Genomic DNA, 17,442 nt, shown 5'->3' with positions numbered 1-17,442 from the left:
ACCCTTTTCCCGTGTTTCCAGCTTTTTCCCCGCGTAAGTTTCCTTTCGCTTTCGGGACCGGCCTATTTGGCCTCGATTCGGGTTTTTCTCCCTTCTTTTTGGTGCCCTTCATCATCATCGTGAATTTTGATTTCGCCGGCGTGATTTTTCCGCCCATGTCATCGAAGTCTTCCAGCGGCTTCAAGAAGTGCACCCAGTGCGCCCGGGTAATCTCGCTCACTGATAGGCATGCTTCATGTCTTCAGTGTCTGAGGGCTGGGCACCGCCCGCAGGCCTGCAGTCTTTGTGCTCTTTTAAAAAAGAGGACTCAGGTAGCGAGATTGGCCCAGTGGAACGCGTTGTTCTCAAGCTCTTCGACGACAACAGCACGGGCATCGAGTGCATCGACGTCGACAGCATCGAAGTCTTCAACCTCGGCATCGGCATCGACTGCATCGAGGCCTCTACCTCCGGCATCGTCGGTACCGAGGTATCGAAAGGCTGCGTCAACGTCGGTGGTACCGGGACCTCCGCTGTTGCTGATGTCGTCGGACGGCGGTGCTTCGTCTGGAATGCAGGTGAGGGCTGTCCATTCTCATGCTGGTGGCGGTGAGCCTTCGGGTGGGTCTCCCCCTGCCCTGAGGGCTCCTGCGGTACAGCCCCCCCGAGATCGACCTTCTTCGGCCTCGGCCCCGAGGAAGCGACGGTTGGAATCTACGTCCTCCTCGTCGGTAACGGGAAGCTCTGGTGACATGCTTCGCTTGAAGAAGTCTAAGAAGCTTCGTCACCGGTCTTCTTCCCGTCTCGGTACCGAGAGCTCTGGGTCACCGAGGCAGTCGGCACCCAGTAGGCATCGGCACCGGGAGGACCACTCACCCTCTGTTCAGGAGGTGTCGATGCACTCCCCCTTGGACAGCCCGGAACCGCCTTCACGCCCGGAACAGACTCTGACATCGACGCCTGCATCGGCTTCTCAGTCTTTCTCCACAGCCGCTCTGCACAAGAGTCTCCGGGCCGTTCTTCCAGAGATTCTGGGAGAGCTGTTGCGCCCTTCCCCTCCGGTACCGGGGGTGCTTGCGCCTCCGGTACCGTCGAGTGTGGCGCCGGCTGGCCCCTTGCCCGAGGTGAGGTCTCCGGTACCGGTACTGCTTGCGGTACCGGCTACGGCCGCCTCCCAAGCAGACTCCCGACGACGTCGGCGGAGGGAGCTTCACCGACGCTGGCGAGGGAGTCCACTTCTCGACGCTCCTACCGTGGCCGTGTTTCCACGGAGTCGAGTCGGGCATGGCTTCAGACGCAGGTTCGTGAACTTGTGTCTGATACCGATGGTGAGGCCTTGTGGGAGGAGGAGGAGGACATCAGATATTTCTCTGACGAGGAGTCTGATGGCCTTCCTTCTGACCCCACTCCCTCCCCTGAAAGGCAGCTTTCTCCTCCCGAGAGTCTGTCTTTCGCAGCCTTTGTCCGGGAGATGTCTACGGCCATCCCCTTCCCGGTGGTTGTGGAGGATGAGCCCAGGGCTGAAATGTTTGAGCTCTTGGACTATCCTTCTCCACCTAAGGAAGCGTCCACAGTACCCATGCATCATGTCCTAAAAAAGACATTGCTGGCAAACTGGACCAAGCCATTAACTAATCCCCACATTCTCAAGAAGATCGAATCCCAGTATCGGATCCACGGGGACCCAAAGCTGATGCACACTCAGTTGCCTCATGACTCTGGTGTGGTGGATCTGGCCCTAAAGAAGGCTAACAGTTCTAGAGAACATGCTTCGGCGCCCCCGGGCAAAGACCCCAGAACCTTAGACTCCTTTGGGAGGAAGGCCTATCATTCCTCTATGCTCATGGCCAAGATTCAGTCCTACCAGCTCTACACGAGCATCCATATGCGGAACAATGTGCGACAGTAGGCGGGCTTGGTGGACAAGCTCCCTTCTGAGCAAGCCAAGCCGTTTCAGGAGGTGGTCAGGCAGCTGAAGGCGTGCAGAAAATTCCTGGCCAGAGGGGTATATGATACCTTTGATGTTGCGTCCAGGGCCGCTGCTCAAGGTGTGGTGATGTGCAGACTCTCATGGCTGCGTGCCTCCGACCTGGAGAATAGGATCCAGCAGCGGATTGCGGACTCCCCTTGCCGAGCGGACAACATTTTTGGAGAAAAAGTCGAACAGGTGGTAGAACAGCTCCACCAGCGGGATAACGCTTTCGACAAATTCTCCCGCTGGCAGCCTTCAGCATCTACCTCCTCAGGTAGACGTTTTTATGGGGGAAGGAGGGCTGTTCCCTACTCTTCTGGTAAGCGTAGGTACAATCCTCCCTCTCGCCAGCCTGCGGCCCAGGCTAAGCCCCAGCGCGCTCGCTCTCGTCAGCAGCGTGCGCCTCAGCAAGGCCCTGCGGCTTCCCAGCAAAAGCAGTGGACGAGCTTTTGACTGGCTCCAGCAGAGCATAGCCGACATCAACGTATCCGTGCCGAGCGATCTACCGGTCGGGGGGAGGTTGAAAGTTTTTCACCAAAGGTGGCCTCTTATAACCTCCGACCGTTGGGTTCTGCAAATAGTCCGGCAAGGATACACCCTCAATTTGGTCTCGAAGCCTCCAAATTGCCCACCGGGAGCTCAGTCTTACAGCTTCCAGCACAAGCAGGTAATTGCAGAGGAACTCTCCGCCCTTCTCAGCACCAATGCGGTCGAGCCCGTGCCATCCGGGCAAGAAGGGCTGGGATTCTATTCCAGGTACTTCCTTGTGGAAAAGAAAACAGGGGGGATGCATCCCATCCTAGACCTAAGGGCCCTGAACAAATATCTGGTCAAGGAAAAGTTCAGGATGCTTTCCCTGGGCACCCTTCTTCCCATGATGCAGGTAAACGATTGGCTATGCTCTCTGGACTTGAAGGACGCCTACATACACATCCCGATATTGCCAGCTCACAGGCAGTATCTGCGATTTCAGCTGGGCACACGTCACTTCCAGTACTGTGTGCTACCCTTTGGGCTCACCTCTGCGCCCAGGGTGTTCACGAAGTGCCTGGCTGTAGTAGCAGCAGCGCTTCGCAGGCTGGGAGTGCATGTGTTCCCTTATCTCGACAATTGGCTGGTGAAGAACACATCCGAGGCAGGAGCTCTACAGTCCATGCAGATGACTATTCGACTTCTGGAGCTACTGGGGTTTGTGATAAATTATCCAAAGTCCCATCTTCTCCCAGTACAGAGACTCGAATTCATAGGAGCTCTGCTGGATTCTCGGATGGCTCGTGCCTATCTTCCGGAGACAAGGGCCAACAATCTGTTGTCCCTCGTCTCCCAGGTACAAGCGTCCCAGCAGATCACAGCTCGGCAGATGTTGAGATTGCTTGGCCACATGGCCTCCACAGTTCATGTGACTCCCATGGCTCGTCTTCACATGCGATCTGCTCAATGGACCCTAGCTTCCCAGTGGTTTCAAGCTGCTGGGGATCTAGAAGACGTGATCCACCTGTCCACGAGTTTTCTCAAATCCCTGTATTGGTGGACGATTTGGTCCAATTTGACTCTGGGACGTCCTTTCCAAATTCCTCAGCCACAAAAAGTGCTGAATACGGATGCGTCTCTCCTGGGGTGGGGAGCTCATGTCGATGAGCTTCACACCCAGGGAAGCTGGTCCCTCCAAGAACGCGATCTGCAGATCAATCTCCTGGAGTTACGAGCGGTCTGGAACTCTATGAAGGCTTTCAGAGATCGGCTGTCCCACCAAATTATCCAAATTCAGACAGACAACCAGGTTGCCATGTATTACATCAACAAGCAGGGGGGCACCGGATCTCGCCCCCTGTGTCAGGAAGCCGTCAGTATGTGGCTGTGGGCTCGCCGATACGGCATGTTGCGCCAAGCCACATATCTGGCAGGCGTAAACAACAGTCTGGCCGACAGGTTGAGCAGGATTATGCAACCTCACGAGTGGTCGCTCAACTCCAGAGTAGTGCGCCAGATCTTCTAGGTGTGGGGCACCCCCTTGGTAGATCTCTTTGTATCTCGAGCCAACCACAAGGTCCCTCAGTTCTGTTCCAGACTTCAGGCCCATGGCAGACTGGCATCGGATGCCTTCCTCCTGGATTGGGAGGACGGCCTGCTGTATGCTTATCCTCCCATACCTCTGGTGGGGAAGACTTTGTTGAAACTCAAGCAAGACCTAGGCACCATGATCCTGATTGCTCCTTTTTAGCCGCATCAGATCTGGTTCCCTCTCCTCCTGGAGTTGTCCTCCGAAGAACCGTGGAGATTGGAGTGTTTTCTGACCCTCATCACACAGAACGAAGGGGCGCTTCTGCATCCCAACCTCCAGTCTCTGGCTCTCACGGCCTGGATGTTGAGAGCGTAGACTTTGCCTCTTTGGGTCTGTCGGAGGGTGTCTCCCATGTCTTGCTTGCTTCCAGAAAAGATTCCACTAAGTGGAGTTACTTCTTTTTATGGAGGAGGTTTGCCGTCTGGTGTGACAGCAAGGCCTTAGATCCTCGCTCCTGTCCTACACAGACCCTGCTTGAATACCTTCTGCACTTGTCTGACTCTGGTCTCAAAACCAACTCTGTAAGGGTTCACCTTAGTGCAATCAGTGCATACCATTACCGGGTAGAAGGTAAGCCGATCTCAGGACAGCCTTTAGTTGTTCGCTTCATGAGAGGTTTGCTTCTGTCAAAGCCCCCCGTCAAACGTCCTACAGTGTCATGGGATCTCAATGTCATTCTCACCCAGCTGATGAAACCTCCTTTTGAGCCACTGAACTCCTGCCATCTGAAGTACTTGACCTGGAAGGTCATTTTATTGGTGGCAGTTACTTCAGCTCGTAGAGTCAGTGAGCTTCAGGCCCTGGTAGCCCAGGCCCCTTACACCAGATTTCATCATAATAGAGTAGTCCTCCGCACTCACCCTAAGTTCTTGCCAAAGGTAGTGTCGGAGTTCCATCTGAACCAGTCAATTGTCTTGCCAACATTCTTTCCCCGTCCTCATTCCTGCCCTGCTGAACGTCAGCTGCACACATTGGACTGCAAAAGAGCATTGGCCTTCTATCTGGAGCGGACACAGCCCAACAGACAGTCCGCCCAATTGTTTGTTTCTTTTGATCCCAACAAGAGGGGAGTGGCTGTGGGGAAACGCACCATTTCAAATTGGCTAGCAGATTGCATTTCCTTCACTTAAGCCCAGGCTGGGCTGGCTCTTGAGGGTCATGTCACGGCTCACAATGTTAGAGCCATGGCAGCGTCAGTGGCCCACTTGAAGTCAGCCACTATTGAAGAGATCTGCAAAGCTGCGATGTGGTCATCTGTCCACACATTCACATCTCATTACTGCCTGCAGCAGGATACCCGACGCGACAGTTGGTTCGGGCAGTCAGTGCTTCAGAATCTGCTCGGGGTTTAGAATCCAACTCCACCCCCCTAGGCCCATGTTTATTCTGTTCCAGGCTACACTCTCAGTTAGTTGGATAAATTGTTAGGTCAATCTCAGTTATGTCCTCGCTGTTGCGAGGCCCAATTGACCATGTTTGTTGTTTTGAGTGAGCCTGGGGGCTAGGGATACCCCATCAGTGAGAACAAGCAGCCTGCTTGTCCTCAGAGAAAGCGAATGCTACATACCTGTAGAAGGTATTCGAGGACAGCAGGCTGATTGTTCTCATATACCCGCCCGCCTCCCCTTTGGAGTTGTGTCTTCCCTTGTCTTTGTCTTGCTACATATGGGACTGACGGACACGAGCCGGTTCGGGTGGGAAGACGGCCGTGCATGGGCGGTGCGCATCGGCGCGCGAGGACTAGCAAAGGCCTTTGCTAGTGAAGTTTCAGGTTGGAGGGGGCTGCCGTGGACGTCACCCATCAGTGAGAACAATCAGCCTGCTGTCCTCGGAGAATACCTTCTACAGGTATGTAGCATTCGCTTTCCTGGTCAACTCCCATTTTGCCCAAGGGACACTAGGGAGCAGCAAACAATGATAATGAATTGAATCAAGTATTCAGGCAGGGGAATATGGAATAGTAAGAGCTGTCAAATAAAATGGGGTACCAGTATGTAGTGTTTCAAATGTCAAAATAAGAACCTTGAACTGAATTCTATATCTTAACGGTAGCCAATGAAGCTGGTGAAGAAGAGGGATCGCATGATCATATCTTTTGGCATGGCAGAGGAAATAAGCAGCTGTATTCTGAAGTGACTGCATGGTAATAGATTCTGCAGCATGTTGTACAAAGCATGTGCTGTACAAAGAAAATATTTTGCGAGGTCTGGAGAACCATAAATTGGTTGAGAGGAGTGGGTATCTAGTGGCACCCATTCTCTTACTCTAACAACCATCTTGCCTAAGACTGCTTTCTGTAACACTTTCAGTAGGCTCCCCTCCCAACCTGACCCCATCCCCCCCCCCACACAGATTAAAAAAAAACTTGCTCTGGTAATTTAGTGCCCACCCCCCACTTCCAAAGTACCTGCTGTCTAGTGGCACCCACCCCTCCCCCCAACCCAACTTAAATGTGAAAAAAGCTCCCTGGTGTCTGTTGGGACCCCCATTACCCTGTGACCCCATGCCCAGGCTCTTCAAGACCCCATATTTTAAATGAGGCAGGAGTGATGCCCCCTCACTACTGCCACCAGCCATGTCATCTTCAAAATGGTGATGTCCTGCCCAATGCATCCCAGCATGCACCACACTGGGCAGGGCACTGCCATTTTGAAGATGATTTGCCAAACTAGAAAAGTGCTCCTTCCACCAGCAGGTACTCCCTTTCCTGGGATATATCGTCTCAGCCATCACTCCTGCTTCATTTAAATTATAGGGTCTGGGAGAGCCTGGGCAAGTGGTCACACGGCAGTGGGGGTGTCCCACTAGACACAAGGAAGGGTTTTTTAAGTTAGGTTGGGAGGAAGGGAAGAGCCATCAGGGACATTTTTGGAAGTGGGCTACCGGGGCAAGTTAAAAGAAAATATTGAGGAAAGACGATGTTAGGTTGTGCAGATCACGGCCAATGCAGAGTACTGGCAACTTAAAAAAAAAAATGTTACCCTTCCTGTCAGTGCCTGAACCAATCGCTGCTCAAGCACTGACAGGGAAAGGGAAATGAGACTTGATATACCGCCTTTCTGAGGTTTTTGCAACTACATTCAAAGCGGTTTACATATATTCAGGTACTTATTTTGTACCAGGGGAGTAACATTTTGCATTAAGCTGTGGATTACTGCTATGAGCTTAATGTAAAAGTGATTTGCATGCTCATTGTTTATAGCGTGCCATGGTAATTTTGGAGCAATATTTTCACAGTAAAGCCATGCCCCTCTGGCGCAGCCATTTCGGGGGCAGCACTTACTGCCACCCATTGAGGAGACGGTAAGGGCTCCCTTGCTAACCCAGTGGTATCTGGGCAGCAAGCAGCACTGCCCGATTACCGCTGGATAAACACCAGCACTATAAAAATAAAAATATTTTTGTAGCGCCTGAAATGGCTCACACTAGGGGTGGGAACTACTGCTGGGCTGCTGCGGTACTTCTGGTTTAGCGAGCGGTAAACCCGCATTGGGCTTACTGCTGTTTAGTAAAAGACCCCAAAAGCAAAATACTCCAAAAGTGTGAGATCAAGTGTCGGTGTTCATTCACTTTGCTTGGAGTTTTTGACTTTCGATACCATTGTTTTTACATGGTGCATTGGTTCACATGGTGTATTTTAACTCCATTTACTCATTATCAGACTCCTGAGGCAGGCACGTTACATGCCAAAACACGGTGTCATGTTGAGTCTTGAGCACTAACTTTATGTTCATTGTGTACTGCTGAGTTTTTGAGTATTAATATTATTTTATTGTATACTGTTTTTTTATATATATTGAATTATGAGCACTGATTTTGTTATTTTTGTAGTGTTTTATATACACCGTATCAATAAACTTTCAACTTCATTGTTCCTGAGGCTTATCTAGCCTTCCTCCGTTCCCACTCCCTTGTGTTATTGCACATTTATACATGATCACTCGCGGTGTTGTCTTTACAGCTTCTCTTTTCTTTGTTTACTATTATCTTATTATTTTGGTTGCTTTTATTACACATAATTTATGTTTTTATTATTTTTATTTATATTGTCTGAGGACCCCTGATGAAGGCATTATTGCTGAAACATGGCCTATGTTGGGAATTGATTGTCAAGTGTATTATGAACACACATTTTGGCTGTTAAAAATAAACTTTACCTTTTGGCCATCCTGGGACCATGCTTAGTTGCCTTCCACTCTTTTCTTGACTGCTGAGTTGCTGTGGAAGGATTGGTTTTTTTTTTTGGGACAACATTTTGAGTTTGCCAGAAGATCATCTACATGTATTACGACAGAAACAGAATCCACTGGTGGATGAGGAGGATACATCAGCATCCTTTTTGGATAGATGGACTTCTCTTATACAAATGAAGATATTGTGAAAAATAATTTTCTACTCAAATACTGAGGAAACCAGAGGAATCCACATGACCTGAGGCTCATGAAAGGACTGACAATGTTCCAGGATGATCAAGTTTTTTTTTTAGATAAATGGTGCAAGATTTTAAACAAATGTTCCTTGGACTTGATGATATCCTTAATTGAGACAAAGAGAAGTTAGATGACAATAACTTTGATCTTGTTGTTAATGAACTTACAATTAAAAAGGAAATTAAAAAAGGAAAGATGGATAAATTTAAGCGAGATATAGATGCCTACAAGAGAGGACCCATATATCCCTAAGCCATTTCTAGGACACCATAACGTCCCAATAGGCAAAATATAGACCCCCCCACTACAATAATGAAGATAATAGCAACAGAACTACCTCTCAAGAGACAATCAGATATAACTAAGATCCATCACCTAATAAAGGAGTTAAAGAGTGTAACCATAAAAGAATTAGAAGTGGGTCTGATGATGACTTTTTTACTTCTCCCCCGACCAGCCCTTCACCTACATCAGGCCCCCAAAGGTCTCTTTTAGAACAGCTTTGGAGCAGAAACCCTTTACAACTTGGGCAGTGGGAATCCACACCAGGTCAAATACATCAACAACCCCTACAATATTTAAGATAGAGAGAGGCAGAGGGTTTTAACTTAAAGTACCATGGTAGAAAACGTTCCCATTTTTAACCTGTCAAAGAAAGTATTATCTGCTACTGAAGAGACAGTGTTACAAAAAGGTTTGTCTTTCATTCCCACCACTCAGGATGCCTTCCAAACAAGGATCGATTTATTTAAACTTAACAGTAAATTACAAATTTGACCTTTTTCACAAACTAAAACTAATTCACTCAAACTATCAGTGATTAAAAATAACTCACGACGAGTCCATCCTGGTCAATCTGACCCCTGATCACAGCCTTCAATGAAGCTGTCATTAGGGATATTGAGGAATTGGAACCAAGTAGCAGGAAATGTCATTTCTACAATTTAAACAAGTAGGAATACTAGGCACTTTTGTCAAGTCCAGGAATACAAATGTGGTGATTAAACCTACTGACAAAGATGGTGGGATTGTATTGTTGGATCATGAGAAATATGTCCAGAAAATTTTAAGACAGATCTTTGACACAATTTTATGTACCACTTGACAAAGATCCCATGGATAATTTAAAGTCTAAAATCCTAAAAGTAGTCGATTAGGCCAACAAAATGGGTTTCTTTATGCCTGAGAAGAGCTATCTTACTGTAGAACATCTGGTGGTGCCCACCATATACATGCTGCCAAAGATTCATAAATCTATAACTGACCCCCCGGGAGACCTATAGTTTCTGCTAATGGATCCGTGTTAGAACCATTGTCTAATTTTGTGGACTTTCTTGAGACCCTATCTTCTTCAGATTACATCGTATGTATGGGATTATCCTTTTAAAAGATTTTAATGGAGACCTTACAGATCTGTATCTGGTCACACTGGACATCGAAGCTCTATATGAACACTCCATAACTGAAACTCTGATTATTCACTGAAGAAACTCTGGCTAACAGAATAACACAGAGATGTATTCTAAATAGGTTAATCCTGATCCAGGCAACAATTCCCCCGACAAAGAACTATTTCAATTGTAAATTTTAGTAGCAGATTAAAAGAAAATGCTATGGGGGCCTCGATAGACCCTGACATAATGTATATGTTGCAAAGTGTCACGTTTTCAAGGCACAACCTGGGTTCGTGAGCCCTTGGGCCACTGCCGAGCGGCAGCGGCAGGCAAAACCACCCCACACCAGAGACAAGGCAGAATTCTGGCAGGGACAGCTAGACTTCACCTGCACTTGACCACCCTTCCCCAGGAGTTGAGCCCCTGGGGTGCAGGTGGCCAGCAAGGCTTACCGGACAGGGCAGGAACTGGACACAACTAGGCTGAACAGGGTAAGGGTCAGAGGGGAAAGGAATAAACATGGGCAGCAAGGCAGGAAACTGGGCTAGGACTCACAGACAGACAATACTACACTAGGCAGCAAATGGACAGGCTTAAGGGTCAGGACTGAAAGCGGCAAAGCAGCCACAAAGAAAAGAAACACAGACAGGTAAGAGACAGAACTGAAAGCTGCCACGCAGCCACTAAACAAGAAACACAGACAACCAAGAACTAGACAGAGAAATACAAACAAGAAACAAGACTGGGAAACAAGCAATACAGTACAAGATAAACTACACAAAGACTAGAATCAGGCAAGAATATCAGACAATAAACTGGGCAAGGCAGAAGTGCACAGAGCACACCAGCATACCAGGGACCTTAGGCGATGCAAAGGCAAACACAGAAGTTTCTAGGTAATTAATAAAGCCCATCAGCACCTAAGGCTCAGCTGCAGCAATCTCAAGGCAACTATGGGTGCTGTTCAGGCACAAACAAGAAAGGCAAGTCTGGCAGCCTGGAAGATCCAGACCAGACTGGGCTGAAGCCTGGAATGGGTAGGGACAGCAAGACAGTCTACGGCAGCCACCGGTTCTGGTCACCAGAAGGCGAGGGGAGCACAAACCAAGAAGCAGGCAGAAAGCATACTGAAGGCTCAACATACACAGGTGCAGCATAGTGGAGTAATTAGAGCCACGCTGGAAGCAGCCAGCACACAGAGACAGAACTCAGAAAGGACAGACAGAAGCCAGCTCAGAAGCTGACCCCCAGAAATAAGGTAAGTCTGAGAGGGGTCACGACCACAGACATGACACAAAGTTTGAAAAACTTAATCTTGAACAACATCCATTTAAGTCTGAAATTTGTATGTACAAGAGATATATAGATGACGTCTTCATTCTCTGGAAGGATGACACTGAACGATCTTAGGTTTCATATGCAGTTTGATCAGAATGAAATTTCCTTTTTGGACATCCTCATTAAGAAAGATCACTATCTGTTTTTTACTATAGAAAACCTACAGATAAAAATATTTATTTACATTTTTCAAGCTATTACACCAGACACATCAAAACCAATTTGCCATAATACCAATTTTTAAGACTTCAATAGCTCTGTTCAGAACAAGCAGATTTTCAAATTCAGTCAAAATCTATGGCTAAGATTTCAACATAGGGGGGTATACAACACAATGTATAAGGACTGGATATTTGAAAGTCAGCATACAGCCTTGTGAAGAATTATTGAAAACTGGGATTAATAAGAGAGCACCTCTGGACTTAGTCTGCACCTTAAGGTTTTCTTTACTCTTACGTGGCATCCCACGAACAGATAGGGTTCCAGAGTAAATATTTGATGATGTGTACAACACAGAGTTGACACAGGCCGTCTTTTGGCAAAGTTAGGAGCAGCTACATCAGGAGTCACATAATCTGATGGTATCTATCATTTAGCATAAAGAAACAAACTAGACAGAGTAGTAAACTGAACAAATCAAAGATTCACACACTTGTCAAATAGTATCACTGTCTCATGCACAGAGCTGTGCTTCCAAACAGCATTTGTCATATGTGTTTCAGTGATATGATTACAGCAAATCTAATTTCAGAAGCACCAAAGACTTAAACCATTGTACAGGAGGAACTAAATACAGATAAGATTAAAGCTGGTTTTAAAGCACTCCGACTTACAAAGTTACATAGAAGGGCAATCTCAATATAACGTCTAAGTCTAATTTTGGACGTTTTGCTAAAAACGTCCAAAATTCAAGTGTGAAATATAGCCATTTTCAAAACAGAAAAAGATTTTTTTTTTTCAAAAATGGCTATTCACTAGATTTTTATGTGCTCTTGCGTTTATATTTTTGATCCATTTTTGAAAAAAAAAAAAAAAAAAAAAAAAAAGGTCTAAGTGAAAAATACACAAAATCAAGCCACTGGGATGTAGGAGGAGCCAGCATTCTTAGTAGACTGGCCACACAGACATCCCAGGAGAGAAAGGGTCAGCAATGAGGCGCAATGCTCTCAGGTACACATCTCACTGTTGCTCCCTTATCTTGACTGCTGAGCCCCCCCAACCCCCCCCCCCCCAACTGTACACCACTACAACAGACCTTATGGGTGAAGGGGCAGCTATATGTGGGTACAGTAGGTTTCTGGTGAATTTTGGAAGGCTCACAGTTTCCACTACAAGGGTATGGGCCTGGGTCCCCTGCAGTGCACTGCACCCACAACTAGCCCATTCCAGGGACCTGTATGCTGCTCTAATGGACCTGAGTATAACATCTGAGGCTGGCATAGAGGTTGGTAAGTAATGTTTTTAGTCATATTTTGGGGGTGGGAGTTACTGACCACAGGGGGCGTAAGGGTAGGTCATCCCTGATTCCCCTCCAGTGGTCACCTGATCATTTAGGGCACTTTTTTATGGCTTATTTGTTAATACAACTTCAAACAAAATGGCAACCACTTGTTAAGACACCAGTAATATCAAATTGTACTCTTCAAGTGTCCAAATAATATATGCCTAACACACTTTAAATACAACATTTTTTTTATATACAAAATTTTTTCACATCTCATATAGGTTTTCCATCAACTCATTCAATTGACCTCAGCGATGTTCATTGCCAATGATAGTTATCTTATATGGCAAATTGGCAATTGTTAACATTGCCATATAAGATAACTATCATTGGCAATGAACATCGCTGAGGTCAATTGAATGAGTTGATGGAAAACCTATATGAGATGTGAAAAAATTTTGTATATAAAAAAGATTTTGTATTTAAAGTGTGTTAGGCATATATTATTTGGACACTTGAAGAGTATTGTTTGTTAATACAACAGGTCCAGACCAAAATTTCCAACTTATAGCCCTGGATGTTTTTTTTTGTTCCATTATGGCAGAAAAATGTCCACGTGTTACAAATGTCCAGATCCGCCCTTAACATGTCCCCTTGTGATCTGAACGTACTTCTGATGGACTTCAAAGAAAAACATCCAAAAACTGGTTTTGAAAATACCAATTTGGATGTTTTGTGAGAAAAATGTCCAGATACAGATTTATGCCACTTTTTGGACATTTTTCTCTTTTGAAAATGAGTCTCATAGTTATCTATAGAACTTTGTTAAGTCTAAGTGCTTTGAAAATAAGTCCCAGTGTCTAATACTGGTAGCAGTATCATAAAAGCTGGCTTTTTGATGAAAAAGTTGGGAGCTGGAGGAAGCTAGGGTAGGATGTGGAAGTTTTATTATAACACTTAAAAACATGATTTTACAACCATACTGAGCAAAGAAAGAGCAAGAAATACTCAAATGTAGTTTTAAAAATAAGCGTCAGACTAACATCAGAGACATAATTTCAGAAGTAACCATAAAATATGCTTTGTTAGCTCTTCAGATTTAAGTAAAAAGTTTCAACTAATATAGAAAGGGTAGCTTGTTTTTCTCATTTTCTGATACTGTAGCATATAGTTTAAGCCAAACCTAAACACAGGAACCATTTTCCATTCTCTCCCCTGTACTCTGGCTGTCCTTTGCTTTTAGTTTTGTTAGAGCACTTGAAATTTCCTTAGAACACAGAGCCATAGAAGATGGAAAATCTACAAAGATCGATATCTAGACAACCAGTTGTTCATTAGACAGGCAAGAGAGTTGGGAATAACTGTTGTGTTTAAGTGAGAAGGTGAGCATTAGCTTGAAGAGCTGCTTTTTCTGTCCCATATCAAATGTGTACGAGTAGAACAGATAATTTCAAACATCATTCTTCTGTCCAGAGCTCTCCTAGGGGCTTATCTTGAGCCTCTTGTATGGCATCTTCAGAAAGCGAACGAATCTCCTTATGCAAATCTTCTATGTTCTTTGAAGCATCAACCACCTGTTCTCACATAAAAGAAAACCAAAATGTTAAAAACAAAAATATGTTCTTATATCTGTCTTTAATGTCCTTTTCTGGAAAGTCTAACCTTCTAAATATATTTTATCTGCTAGTTAGGTTTCTTGATGTTATACTGAAGATAGCCCACACCTTCACCAGCAAGTGGGGATACAACAAAAATTAGGAAGGGCTCCTTTATACATGCTGCCCTCACTGTATGTTATTACTTTTGTCCAAACTGTAATGACAGTCGTCAGAACATCTTCAGCCTATACAAAACCATCATAGCTAAAAGACAGAGACCAAAAAAAACCCAAAACAAAACCCTCAAACAGTTGAATAAGGAATGAAATACTATGTACTTACCAATTCAATTCCTTTCACACCTATTTATCAATTTGATATTTTACATTTTCATTCCATAATGTTCTCAGAACTAAACCCCTTGGACAGTCATCTGAGCTAAGAGTGTGGTAGAACACTAATATGTTCAGTTAAAAATTGAGTGGAGGAGTGGCCTAGTGGTTAGGGTGGTGGACTCTGGTCCTGGGGAACTGAGTTCGATTCCCACTTCAGGCACAGGCAGCTCCTTGTGACTCTGGGCAAGTCACTTAACCCTCCACTGTCCCAGGTACAAATAAGTACCTGTATATGTAAGCCGCATTGCGCCTGCCATGAGTGGGAAAGCGCGGGGTACAAATGTAACAAAAAAAAAAAGTAACAAAATATAGAAAGGAAATATCACTCAAAAAATGCATAAACTCAATTCAAAACAAAGAGGGAAAAGCTAACTCACTATAATTCAACACCACAACGGAATGGTAGGGGAAAAGACCTCAGATGGCTGTGGTATCAATAAAATGACTCCACAGTGAAATATCATACCATTCAAACCACAGTTCACAGCTTCTAACATCCGTCAGAAAACCCCTCAACCAAAACTGTTTATTAATTATATGGAAAACAATTTTTTTTAAACTTTAAATTTTTATTGAAAATGTTAAAGTGATAACAAATCGCATCAAGAGTGATACATATCTCAACATTGTTTCATATTAATACAGTACCTACCCCTTGATATCAAGGTGAAGTTCCCACATCACGTGTCTATCACCAATTTCAGTTTTATAGTCCCCAATATCCCCCAAGTATCCTCCCACCCCCTTAAAACCCTCCAAACAAATTTGCAACCCCCCCACCCTAAACCATTAAAGTTCTCTCAATAGTTGGTCCAAATGTGTCCATTCCTCTGCAGTGGGATCTTAACGCCCTAATCCGCGATCTGTCAACTTCTCCAATTCTGCTACTAGTTTTATTTTCACAAACCAACTGTGTACCGTAGGTCCACTGTTCTGTTTCCAGTGAGAAACAATGCTTGTCTTTGCAGCAGCCAGACAGAGCCGTTTGATACGACACTGCCATTTTAATCTTCTGCGATTGCTCCAACCAAGAAGGTACCACGTAGGATCACAAGGAAACGAGATATCCAAAGTGTTAGACAAATGTCTAGCCATCACTTGCCAAAAGCTCTGCAACGATGGACAAGTTCACCAAATGTGAAAAAAGGTCCCTGTACCAGAACCACATCTCCAACATTGATCGGTGGAACCAGGAAACATAACTTTTATCCTATCAGGCATGTAGTACCACCTGCTTAACACTTTAAAAGCATTTTCTTTGATTAAAACACATATAGATGCTTTTTTCACCTCTTGACACTCTCTTTCATTCGGCCACACTCAATTCACATCCCAAATCTTTTTCCCAGGTAGACATATAGGGTAACTTCACAAAATCATGGTCCCTGATAAACCGATATAAGTGAGTGATCGTCCTACCCAATTTACCCAAGGATGCCCACAAACTCTCTAAGGGCCAGATGCACTAAACCTAACGAGCCAGCAAGGTAAAATTATGTATCATACCTAATAATTTTCTTTCCATTAATCATAGCTGATCAATCCATAAACTGGTGGGTTGTGTCCATCTACCAGCAGGTGGAGATAGAGAGCAATCCTTTTGCCTCCCCCTATATGTGGTCATGTGCTGCCGGAAACTCCTCAGTATGTCGATATCAAAGCTCCATCCGCAGGACTCAGCACTTAGAGAATTACACCCACAAAGGGACACTCTGCCCAGCTCACCACCGCCGAAACGGGGGAGGGGAATTAACCCAGCTCATCCCCACACAAGTGGGGGAGGGGAATCCGTCCAGCTCATCCCCGCGGAGCGGGGGAGGGACACCACACCCGCCGATGTGGGGGGATCTGGCTTATCCTGCAACCGCAACCGCGGGAGGAGCTGACTGACCCTAACACCGCCGAAGTGGGAGGGGTACAAAGCTGCCCTACAGCCGCACGAAGCGGGAGGGAGCGCCGGCAGAATTTAGGTCTCAATCCAGCCCCGTAAATCGTCTCAACTCCTGAAGAATCCAATTGAAAAAACTTGAACACGAAGTCCTCCTGAACAGGAACTGAAGACTAAACTTAAACCTGAAATGCAACCAGAATATAAACAGTACAGATATCTGGGAGGGGCTATGGATTGATCAACTATGGATTAATGGAAAGAAAATTATCAGGTATGATACATAATTTTACCTCCCATATCATCATGCTGATCAATCCATAGACTGGTGGGATGTACCGAAGCAGTACTCACCCAGGGCGGGACACAGAAATCCCTGACCGCAACACTGAAGCTCCAAACCGGGCCTCCGCCCGAGCAGCCACAGTCAAGCAGTAATGTCTGGAGAAGGTATTTTATTTTATTTATTTATTGCATTTGTATCCCACATTTTCCCACCTTTTTGCGGGCTCAGTGTGGCTTACAATACGATATGAATGATGGAAATACAATTTGTTACAACTTGGTTATGGATTACATTGTGAAGAGTTATACAAGACAATCAAAGTGTTGTTAAGTAATATAAACACTGGAACAAAACCTTGAAACATTGGAAGGAGACAGCGGGAGGTTAAAAGGGCATTATGTATGGTATACATATTTCTGTGAGTAAAGGTATGAGTGAGGTGAGACAACGGGGGATGAGAGTTCAGAAGTGGATGTATTGATGCATTAGTGAACAGTGAGTGTGGACTTTATGTGGTTTGGTTCTTTCCGTAAATTTTTTCCAAAAGATGGGTCTTCAGTAATTTGCGGAAGGAGGTTTGCTCATGGATCGTTCTCAGGTTGCGCGGCAGTGCGTTCCAGAACTGCGTGCCCACGTGAGAAAAGGTTGACGCGTGT

At 45.6% G+C, this 17,442-nt stretch overlaps 1 protein-coding gene and 1 long non-coding RNA gene across 2 annotated transcripts in view; one reads left to right on the top strand and one right to left on the bottom strand.

The window, feature by feature from the left end:
• The first annotated feature begins 11,137 nt into the window (after positions 1-11,137).
• On the top strand, positions 11,138-17,373 carry LOC115478955. Its single transcript, XR_003943598.1, has 3 exons — positions 11,138-11,247; positions 11,547-11,550; positions 17,362-17,373. It is a non-coding gene; the product is annotated as an uncharacterized LOC115478955 (long non-coding RNA).
• DTYMK (deoxythymidylate kinase) overlaps positions 13,545-17,442 on the bottom strand; it is a 191,473-nt gene continuing 187,575 nt past the window's right edge. Inside the window, exon 5 of the mRNA XM_030216631.1 lies at positions 13,545-14,193. Coding sequence (XP_030072491.1) covers positions 14,077-14,193 — 117 coding nt within the window. The 3' untranslated portion in view covers positions 13,545-14,076. The remainder of the gene's footprint in view (positions 14,194-17,442) is intronic.

Source organism: Microcaecilia unicolor, chromosome 10 (assembly GCF_901765095.1).
Source record: "Microcaecilia unicolor chromosome 10, aMicUni1.1, whole genome shotgun sequence".
NCBI classification, from domain to species: Eukaryota; Metazoa; Chordata; class Amphibia; order Gymnophiona; family Siphonopidae; genus Microcaecilia; species Microcaecilia unicolor.
Note: the sequence above shows the minus strand (reverse complement) of the source record. Positions and strands in the feature narration are given on the sequence as shown.